The sequence below is a fragment of the Rhea pennata genome, chromosome 10 (assembly GCF_028389875.1).
Source record: "Rhea pennata isolate bPtePen1 chromosome 10, bPtePen1.pri, whole genome shotgun sequence".
NCBI classification, from domain to species: Eukaryota; Metazoa; Chordata; class Aves; order Rheiformes; family Rheidae; genus Rhea; species Rhea pennata.
Genome location: NC_084672.1, coordinates 14,267,030 through 14,277,954, shown reverse-complemented (window position 1 = coordinate 14,277,954; position 10,925 = coordinate 14,267,030). Strand labels below are relative to the sequence as shown.

Here is a 10,925-nt window from a genome sequence, read left to right as displayed (position 1 = left end):
TTAAAAAAGAAATTCTGCTACTTTCACATAGTCTGATTAAGAGAAATTGTCTTTCTCACAAGAACCAGACAGTAAAAAGTAGATGAGAGAGAAGATTTTATATATATATATATAATTTGATACCATGTTAATTGAGAAGTTTTAATAAATATCTGTGACCTCTTGCCCTTGTCAGTTGGTGTTTGAGATTCAAAGAAAGATGCCCAGGTAAAACCGGCAGGGCTAGAACAGGGGTTCTGATACCTAATAGCTAAGGACGGCAGCCGCAGCCCCCGCAGTGCTGCTCCCCCCGGCTGCGGGCTCGCGGCAGAGGCCTGCGCGAGGCGGGCAGGCCGGCGGGCCCACGGGGCGCCGCGGCGGGGCCCTGGCCTCGGCCCCGGCCTGGGGCGGCGAGCGAAGCCGCGGCGGCGCCGCGCGGAGCGGGCCGGCGGCCCCGAGCCGGGCGCGGGCACCCCGCCGCGTGCCCCTCCGCGGCGCTCCGTGCCGGGGCCTGTCTTCGCTTTCCCGAGCGAAGACCTCGTGGCCGTTACGTGGCCTGTCGGCCCGTGTCCCGGGAACCCGACCCGGCCCAGGCCCCCCGCGGCTGCCCCGGGCACTACAACTCCCAGCATGCCTGGCGGCAGGGCGGACGTGACGTCAGAGAAGCGGCCGGAGCTGGGGCGCAGGGACGGAAGTTCCGCCTCCGCCGCGCTCTGGGAGGGCGGCGGTGCCGTCGGGGGAGGCTGCGCGCGGAGGAAGTCTGGGCCCGCCGGCTCACCGTCGTGAGAGCGGCGGCCATCTTGTGCGGAGGAGGCGGCTGCGCTGCGCGGCGGGAGCGGCGGTCGCGCGTCCCCGCGAGCCCTTTCCGCGCCGCGGTCGCTGCTGCCGGGCGCCATGTCTGCCGAGAGCGCCGAGCCCGCCTCGGCCGAGGAGCAGAAGGTGGGTGCCAGGTGGCCCGCGCCGGCCCACCGAGCGGCTTCCTCCGTCTCCGTCTGCGCGCCGCAGCGGGCGCCGGGCCCGGCGGCCGGGCCTCTCCCTCCGTTCCGCCCGCAGCCGGCGGCGGCCCTCCGGGCGGCGTCTCCCGGCCTGGCTGCCGCCGCGCCGCTCTCCGGGCTCCCTCAGCGCCGCGGGCCTGGCTGCGCAGCAGCCCCGGCGGCCCTCGGCCCCGCTGGGGCAGGGGCAGGGCCAGGCCCTGGGCGCGCTGCGGGCGCGGCGCCGCGCTGCAGGCCCTGCCGCCCGCGCCTCGGGGCGGAGGAGCCGCATCGCCGGGCTGGCTCCGCGCTCGGCACCGTGATTCCCCGTCAGCAGCCGCTCGGCAACCCCAGCAGGAGGGCGCGTCCGCGCTCGGGGCCTGCCCCGGCTCCTCCGGCCGCCTGCTGCTCTTCTGCCCGCCGTGTCCGCGGGGGAAAGACTTTCTCCTCGCAGTCTCAGGGGCTGGAGACCGGTGATAATCCAACTAGTCAAACTTTATTGCTATTATATGAGTGTGTGTGCGTGTGTGTATATATACATATATATATATATATATATATATATATATATATATATAAAATTAAGGTAATCTACTAAGAAAGAAAAATACACAAAACCCAATTGCTGTGTTGCAGCTCGTCGTACTGAAATGTGGCTTCTAGAAAGAACAACTGCTAAGTTTAAAGGCACTCATGTCATTGTTGTAACTAATAATTTTACAGATGCTTAAATGGGATTTAGCTTCATAGGTGACTGTATGCTGTTTGCTATTTCCTTCTGCTGGACATGACTTTAAAAAGTAATTTGGTTTCTTAGTTTCATCTTTCTTATATGGACTCAGTTGCAATCTCTGTAGCTATTTCTAATTGGAAGAAGTTATGAAACAAGCGCTGCTCTGAAGGACCATAAAAGGAAAAGCTTAATTTACCTCACTTATCTGAGATTTTATTTAATAATTTACAGTCTGTAATATGAGTTTGCCATGTAAGAAGGAAAGATTTGGGGTAATATAGAGTGATAATGTTGTAAGTGCAATAATCAGGTCCAACCTTCTACAGCTAGTATATTGTCTGTGTTTTTAAAATTTTGTGTTCTGCAGCTCAAATGTACTTTCACATTAGGTAGATTATTGAAAGGATAGTGTTTCTATTCAAAGCATACAAAAATTGTGGTTGCGGTCCTGGAATAGCTCTGTAATAAGAGCATAGTAAAACATGTGGTAGGAAGTTTATTGTGATGCCTTCTAGGGTGTTCTGATGAAGTCAAGTGACTTCAGCTCATTTTGCCAACTCAGTTGCGATATGAAGTTTTAAAATGTAGGGCTTACACATGGTATTTTGAAAATTCACTGAGTGTTTATGATATAGGGATTCCTCACTAATTTTCTACTTCAGTTTTAATCGTGTGACTTATTCAAGCCAAATGAAATGAAAAAAGCAAATAGAATTGTGTTTGTTTTCTGTAAGATTATATAAGATTATATATGTAAGGATACTGTGATATCAGTATTTCAAAGTTGTGTTATGGCATTACAATACTAAACTTCACTAAAAATGTTTATGCCAGGCTAGACAAAACTGAACGTTGGCTTAGCAAATGCTTAGCTCTGAAGTACTTCTTGCAAAACAGGTTTGCTTAAATACTTCATATATGTGCTTGGAAAAGATTAAGCCCCTAAAGCAACCTTGACTAAAAAGTGGCTTAATGATCAAACCTTTTACTCTTAAGTTTTTCTAATGTGGTCTAAGGAGAATGAATATATGTTAGATGAGAAAGATGTTAAACAGGAAATTGATACACATTTGAAAACTTGTGTAAGACCAGTGTTTCCAGTTCTCAGTGTGAAAACTAAGAATATTGGGACAGGGAATTTGAACAACAACAAAGAAGCCTTTAGGTTATGGAAAATGTGCTTGATTGTTTCATTTTGTTTTGCCTTAAATCCCTGTTTTTTCAGGAAGTTGTTAAAAATGGTGCATCTTGTTTTAAACTGGCTTTTGATGTAGCTGTTGGGTGAAGACTTACATTGTTGCTCTAGTCCTGTTTTCCCATTTCTGCTTGTCATTTTGTCTGATTCTTTTGTTGGAGAGGCTGAGCTCTTCATACCACAGTTTGAGAAGGCTAGTGGTTCTTTTTTAGCCATGCAGTTTACTTGTCCAGCAGATGTGAAACCTCACACATTTAGTACTGCTGTAAAGATTAAAAGGCAAAAGCTACCTTCCAATGAATTATCTAACTACTGGCTGTCTTTTAATGAAGTAAGCAGACCTATCAGACAAAAATTATAATTTGCTAGAAGGAAGAACATGATGCGTTTTGATTCTTTTTCCATCTGTTGTTAGTCACTTGGTTATTTATAACTTAAAGGAAAAATACTAAATATAAGACCAGCCTTATTGACTTGGGTTCAGGGTTAGTTTGGACTAGTGATGCATCTCCAACACTACTTGGTACTACCTAAACTGCACAAGAATGTAAGGCTAGGGCAAGCATACAGTGATTTTTTTTCCTCCAACTACTATCCCAAGCCTCAGCAATCTATGACTTAAGAGCCTTTTGAGCTGTGAGTGTTCACATCCAGCTTCTTTTTGAATCCATCTTGGCAATCCATTCTTGGCATCTACTCTATCCTGTAGCAAGGAGTTCTGTAGTTTAACTGTACGTTATGTGAAGAACTATCTCCTCTTCGAAGCTACCATCAGCTGGTTCTGTTTGACACTGCAAATATTGAGGTTGAAGTTCTTCTTTAATTTGTTTCCTGCTGTTTTGGGATCTTAATTTTCTCAATCAAGAGTAGGTGATGATAGTCTGTGTCCAGTTTAGCCGTATTTTTTGATTCTCTACTGTGTGATTATGTCAACCCTGAGAATTTGCTTATACGTCTCCTTTGATGCACCATAAATACATATTTATGCAGCCTATTTATTATTGGCCCTCTATTCTTAAATTCTCTCTTATTGGTTAATGTTAGCAAAACATTTTGCTTTGTTGCTCCGTTGGTTCAATGATGAAGAGCTCAGCATTAGATCTTGAAAGTGTGTTTAGCTGAAAGGATAGTTTTTGAGGAAAATCTGGGAGTCAGTTTTGATGTGATAGCAAAGCATGATAGGAAGAACAACTGTTGAATGTTTTTTGTAACACATGACAATTGTAGTCTTGATTGGTATGATATGTAGTGAAAAAAAAGTTTTGTGTTCTGTAGCATGTTAGGTAAATTTGCGTATCTTTTATACTGCCAGCTACATTTTCATCTGTAACTGAAAAGCATTGGTTCCATTCCTCACAGAAGTTTCTTTGAAACAGTTATGATGATTATTGTCTTTCCTTGGTAGAACTGCTAATTTAGATTCCCTTTGATTTGTGAGAAGTTCTCTTTGTGAGGTTTTGGACTAATGGAGCAACTAGACCATCTATTGTATTTTAATTCTGTTGGGAGTTACCATATCCTTTGTTTCTGGAGTTTCTTACCAGAAAGATGTTGCATATTATAGATTCTTGATCTTTTATAAGAGATGTAGGAGAGCACTGTTAATTGTGGTAGGCTAGTTTTATGGCTGTATTTCTTTAGTAGTTCTGGCTGAAGGAGCCCCCAGCTGCTCCATTCCTGTGATCTCCCTGCCTCTGTGCTGACATACCTTTTTGTGTAGCTGCTTAGTGAACCAGATGGGGAGACTGATCCAACTGAGATGCAACCCAGTACGAAGAAAGGAATATATATATAGATGGCTGTTTCTCAGTTGAATTAGTTTCTGTAACCTGTTTGTGTGGAAGATACACAGTCATGCTGATTGATGCAATGAAAGGATGATGACATAGATGGAAAAGAGAGTGAAGGCGCTACCTGTGTAACTCTACAGTAAATATACAACTCTAGTCAAAGGTGAATACTGGGCTCTTCTGATCTGAATGGGAATTCTTTTCCTGGCTAAAAGTCTTCCTGTGAATTCAGATGGTAATTACATTTCAAGGCATGCAGCAGCAAGTGCAAAAAATATATATTTTTCCCCAAATAAGCCCTGTTTTGCATACAAAAAATTATACTGGATGAATATTGGAAAGTAGTGAAAGAAGAAATTTGAATTGAAGGTATTTTAGAAATGGTCTGGTAGTAATTTGATGCATATAGTACAATTTCTTCTATGTGAACTGGAGCAGATGAGTATAAAGTAGAGGTCAGTATGGAAAGACTGGATGTACAAATTACAGCTTTTGCCAAATGGGTATCTTCAAATCATTTGGGTATCTGCATTTTACAGTGTGCTCATAAAATAAGCATTTTATTCTACATAAATGGGCTATCTAGGTTAGGATGATCATAGATAACACTGCCTTACATAAAAGGCTAGCATAGAGAACTACAGTATTGCTGTCATTAATATGATAGCAAGCCTATTTTTGAGACTGAGGTACTTTAATACTGTTTCATGGTGAACATCAGTGCGTCACAGTTATAGTGCAGTCATAAAAATAGATTATTTCAAGCATGCAAGTACTAATCTGTCACTACTACTTTATGATGAAGAGAGGTACCTGGAAAAAATCCTGTGTCTCTGGCTCACCTTTCAACATTTGTTTAAACCTAGTGAAGCTCTACCTTTGCCTGAAAAATGTTTTTGTTGTTGAACTTGAATACCATACCTTGCTCTTAATATAGACTGCTTTTCTGTAAAAATGATCTGTGTTGATTATATTTGAACATGTTCAGGAATAGTATTTATGTAAGATAGCTGAACTCTTACATTTGCTTCCCATCAGTGTTTTTGAGAGAATACGAACATGTCTACTGAAATAATTGATACATTCAGGTACTAGCATAAGTCAGCATGTTGATGGATTGCCTGTGAAGGTGTTCTGATACAGAGTATTCTGATGTATTTAACTTACAGTATTGTTGATTGTGTTTCAGGAAATGGAGGATAAGGTGATCAGCCCAGAAAAAGCTGAAGAAGCAAAATTGAAAGCAAGATATCCTCATCTGGGCCAGAAGCCAGGAGGCTCAGACTTCTTGAGAAAGAGGCTTCAAAAAGGAGTGAGTTCTTTATTGTCCACAGGGTGTGGACAAGAAATGTCAAAGCTCCCATATCTGTAATTCTTTTTTGCTCTACAGACCTTCATATGCCTACAGCTGCTAAGAAGTTCAAACTTTATCTGGAAAAGCACAAGGAAGAGAAACCTGTTAAAACACCATTTCCACAGAATAGATATCCAGTTGGCAAAGTAGATGCTTACAGCATCAATGGTTTACCTGCACTTTTAAGAAGAAAATAAGGCTTAAAAGCGAGCTCACTGCTACTTTGATAGACTTCCATAAAAAACATAATATTAAACATCAAGGGTCAGAACCTCATATATGTTCTGTACTGATCTTATCTTACCCATTCTTACATTGCCAAATTGCATGGCCATTCTGAATTATTGTCCTTGTTTTTAGCATGTGAAGGCTTGGAGCACCTGTAATCTTACACCAACCACTGTCTTGCATCAGTAGCTTGAGAATGGCATTGTAATTCTGAATATATACCCTAGGCCAAAAGTAATGATACAATAATAAAGAATGAATTATTATTTCAATATTGTTCCACATTTGACCAATGTTTTTTATGTTCTTAAAGTCATTTAACTGATTTTTTGCTGTTCTTGAAAAAATCTTTGTATATCATAACTTTTGACGGTGCTTTCATTACTGTCTTATTTTTTTTAAAAAAAACATTATTTAGGCCCTTTGAGTGCACACAATGATTACAAGTATAAATCCTTCACGAACCAGCTGTTGTTCGGTGGTGATCTAGTTTTATGCTATTTGGTAACATCTCCTGGGAAACGACTGCTTTTGGTGACTTTTCTGTATATAACACAGCATAGTTAATGACTACTGGGAACAGTCAGGTAGTAGGCCCCTGGTGCACTTTGGAGTGCCTGAATTGCTGCAGTTTAAAATATGGTCCAGATAGTCAGGTAGTGGATTAGGTGGCTTCTTCTGTGAATTACTCAGTTACGTGGTCAAAGGCAACCTAAGTAAGAGTTCAGCTAGTTCGTAGTGTGTGTAGATACAGAATGGTCACGGGATGTGTATAGGGTACTGATGATTTAGGAAGACAGTACAGAGTTCTTTTTGTCGGCAGAACAATTGTTATTTTTTGTACTCTCAGTGCAAATGTGAAAAAAACACCAACAGTAACAATCTCTACAATATTTTCATCTTGATAATAGTACTGTGTATGCAAAGGATGTAACAGCCTATATTTTCAAATTTGAGTGCTTGGATGCTGTTTTGTTTTTAGTATTTTGATCCAGAACCATCAAGATCAAGAGAAGGTCATCTTATTTGGCTCAGGGTTTGGGAATCTGCTGTTGCGATGAAGGAAGACAAAAAGTTACAGATTCTGATTCATAACCTACCTTCTTCAGTTCTCCACTCATAATTTGGTGATAATAATTTTCTCCCATGTTATATTTTTTATTATTTTTGTTTAATGTGTTCAGTGTCTTAAAGGAGGAAGCCGTTTTGTTTGGTGTAGGCCCCTGGTGCACTTTGGAGTGCCTGAATTGCTGCAGTTTAAAATATAGTCCAGATAGTGAGCGTACTTTCAGAGAGTTTGACACTAAGATTCCTACGCAAATTTAGAGTCTGTTCAAGTGGGATGGTCAAATACAGGCTATTTATGAGAAGCTAGAGTATATTAGAAGAAAATAAAGAAATAAGCTAAAGAAAGAAATGGGCTGATATTCTAATGCATGAAAAGCGTTTTTTAGACATTTTTCTAAACTTACATTCTCAGATTCTCTTGTATTTGACAACTCAGACACTCTGCCTGTATAATTAGATGAATACATCATTAGCATGTTTCCTCTAGAGTAATAATAGGTAAGAATGGATGCTATGCTTCTACAGAAAGAATTCTAGTTCTACAGATGGAAATATATATCAGCTAACAGCAGTAACACATCTAAAGATTGAACAATTTGTTATTACTTAGTTCCTATTTAAAAGTTCATTTTCATTCCATCTTGAAGCACAAAATACAAAAGCCTATTTTCAGGCCTGTCTGCAGATACAGTGCCAGAATATTGTGGTGTGAAAAGGATTATGCTGTCAAAAGGGTTGAATCGGAAGATTTGCCAGTGAAAGTATCTGAATCAGGTGTACTGACTCCCTGGGAAAAAACAGATTTTTTTCTTAAAAGGTCCAGCAAACTACAGCACAAAACATTAAATGCCTTCTTCAGGAGCTCTAAATATATCTCCTCTTCATTTCTTAGGTAAACACCTGTTAATTCAGGTGTTTAAATTACTTCTCTTCAACTGCTGACACTGAACATTTTACAAGTAGTTAGTACTAATACAAAATGAAGGGAGAGGTGGTAATATGTTCTCTGACAGCTCTTAAACATAACAGGAAATGATGGTTGCTGTGGAACTGACTTAGAGGTAATGCCCATGTAAACTTACCTAGGGAGTGTTCTCTTCAGAGGTGATTGTGCATTGTAAGCAGTAATTGCTAGTGCTAGTCTTTCTTCTGAATCTAATTTTTGGCTTCATTTGGTAATCTGTGTGAAGTTGTAAGTTAAAAGTACCTTTGTGGTAGGCCTCTGAATAGGTATAACAAAATACATTTGTTTCTCTAAAATGTGTGAACCAGCAATAGAAGACTTTGTGCAGGACTTGAATGATGCTTCATCTTATCATAACACAGATAGTTTTAAGTTGTTTGTCTTTAACATCCATAGACAACATTGAGAGATGTGACAGCAAAAAGGATTGTAAAGGTTAATACTAATAAAAGTTTATAGAAATATAATATGAACGTTTGTATTTAAGGAACACTGTTTTGCAAAGTGAACGTAAAGCAAAATTCAAACTTAATGTATTCCTTAGATTCTAAATGAGTATCTTATGTCCAGAAGAAACCTGGAGTTCTGATAAGAATTTCATTCACAGTGCTTTTCAGAAGTTCTGGACAGTAGATTTGACTCAACTGAATAACAAATTTTGGAATTTAGGGTTTGTAGCTTCAGTGTTTGAATATATGCAGCTAAGACGTTTTCTTGTTATATGCAGTTTTGTGCTGCTTTGATACGGTATGACAGAGCAGACTCAGTTCTCCAGCTTTAGTTCCTACATTGATATAGTTTGGTTATTCTGTCTAGCAGAGATTTCTCACTGCAACAGATTTTACAAACCCTAAGGGCTGAAGTGTGGGTGAGCAATGCTCTTGTGAAAACTAAGGCAAAAATAATGGCCACGTGATATTAGATGAATGGTATCTGTGGAACCTTAACCATTCACTTAATAATGTTCCGAATTTAACTATGCATGCCTGATACTTTTGATAGGATTTTTTTGATCAGCGTAGAGCTAGTTATCTTACAAATCAAAAAGTTTTAATAACAATTTTTAAGTTTTAAAGAATCTATTTAACCACGTAATTCAGCATATATATCTAACACTTCAGACTTTTAAATATATGTATATAATTTTGTCTTTTAGCAAAAGTACTTTGACTCTGGCGATTACAACATGGCTAAAGCAAAGATGAAGAATAAGCAACTGCCTACTGCAGCTCCTGACAAGACAGAAGTCACTGGTGACCATATTCCTACTCCACAGGATCTCCCGCAGCGGAAACCTTCTCTTGTTGCTAGCAAGCTGGCTGGCTGACTAGAACAGCTGAACTGCATGAATATTCTCATTCCTGTTATTTCTCCCTAATAGTTATTTCTCACCTCACTCCCCCTCCTTTTTTTTTTTCTTACACTAAGTCATGAGACTGACAGCTTTGCAGGTAGCGATAGCATGTGCTGCTATTGTAAGGGAGTACTGTTAAGAAGTAAAACGTGTAGTGTTTGGAGTAGTTGAGAACAATGCACTGATTAAAAGGACAAGTTTGGTTAGAGCAATGTAATCTACTTGAAAATGTACATATTGCCCATTTCCTAGTGTAGGACTGGTTCCAGCAAGTGACATCACAAGTTTTACAACTTTTAATGTTCCTGCTTTTGTTATTTCACCTTAATTACAGCATATTTGTATTTAATATAACCTCCAGTTGTGTTGGTTTTTCTTCTGTGTTTGGGTTTGTTGTCTAAAATAGAGGTTTAGATCACAAGTTGCTAGAAGATGAAGCATGTATAAAAACAAAGACAGGGCTCTGACTGAATTTTGTTTCTGCTCTTGAACGGCCTTAAACCTGTTTCAGCTTTAACAATAGAGTTTTTACTTGGGCAATATTTGCCCATCCTGGTGTAACTCTTGTGAACCTAGTGCTTATTGACAACTGCCTGTTGAAGCTGGTATTCTCTTGAGTTCTGTAGCTTAGAACACACTTTCGTTGAAGATGTGAATGAAGTGTGCATGTGCATAGACTGTTGAATTCACTCTTGTGCCATTTTTGTAAATACAATAGTTTTGCACAACCTTTTGCAAATGTCTATTAATTTTACACTTTAAAAAGCAGATAATGTGCCAGTCAAAGCACAAGTGATTCTGTACCTTTCAGAGTACCTGAAACTAGGAGCCCAGAATCTTGCTACTGAAAGTAAAAACTGCATACCTGAGATTTGTGAAACACACTTGATTCAGCCATATGCTTTTGCAGTTGTATATTTTATTCAGCAACAACTACACACATTCAAATTTAATCTGAAATTCATACCTATATTTGAAGGCAGGTGCCCTTTTTATTCAGCATCTCTTTAAGCTTTTAAAGCTGAAATGCTCTGTGTGATGATGGGAAAGAAATGAATTGTGCTTGAGAGTTTCCCTCATGACAGACTTCAAATCTAAGCTTGCTAAGGTTAGATACTCTGTTGTCTTTGACTCTCAGACTTCTGGAAGTGAAAGAGTATATACCTTTAATTTTCTTCTTGAACTCCTGAAGTGGTAGTAAACTAACTCCTTGTCTCTTTGTTATACAGCAGTTGCTCACTGGCTTTGGGCAACATATAAATACCAGTTCAAAAAAAATTTTTTTTTAA

The 10,925-nt window shown here is 40.3% G+C and overlaps 1 protein-coding gene across 2 annotated transcripts; it reads left to right on the top strand.

The window, feature by feature from the left end:
• The first annotated feature begins 684 nt into the window (after positions 1-684).
• ARPP19 (cAMP regulated phosphoprotein 19) lies at positions 685-10,369 on the top strand. 2 transcript variants are annotated; one of them, XM_062583621.1, is made up of 3 exons: positions 685-918; positions 5,858-5,980; positions 6,059-6,522. In XM_062583621.1, exons 1-3 carry the CDS (start codon positions 874-876, stop codon positions 6,170-6,172), a joined length of 282 nt encoding a protein of 93 aa, XP_062439605.1. In that variant the 5' UTR covers positions 685-873; the 3' UTR covers positions 6,173-6,522. The 2 variants fall into 2 exon arrangements, with proteins under 2 accessions (XP_062439605.1, XP_062439604.1); XM_062583620.1 differs by lacking the exon at positions 6,059-6,522 and adding an exon at positions 9,439-10,369 and having other exon boundaries at positions 708-918.
• Positions 10,370-10,925: the final 556 nt, after the last annotated feature.

Excerpts from the sequence above, each read along its gene's own strand:
- ARPP19 (XM_062583620.1), top strand. The coding sequence starts at position 874 with ATGTCTGCCGAGAGCGCCGAGCCCGCCTCGGCCGAGGAGCAGAAG. Across the intron at positions 919-5,857 it reads CCTCGGCCGAGGAGCAGAAG|GAAATGGAGGATAAGGTGAT; the intron begins GTGGGTGCCAGG and ends ATTGTGTTTCAG. Across the intron at positions 5,981-9,438 it reads GAAAGAGGCTTCAAAAAGGA|CAAAAGTACTTTGACTCTGG; the intron begins GTGAGTTCTTTA and ends TTTGTCTTTTAG.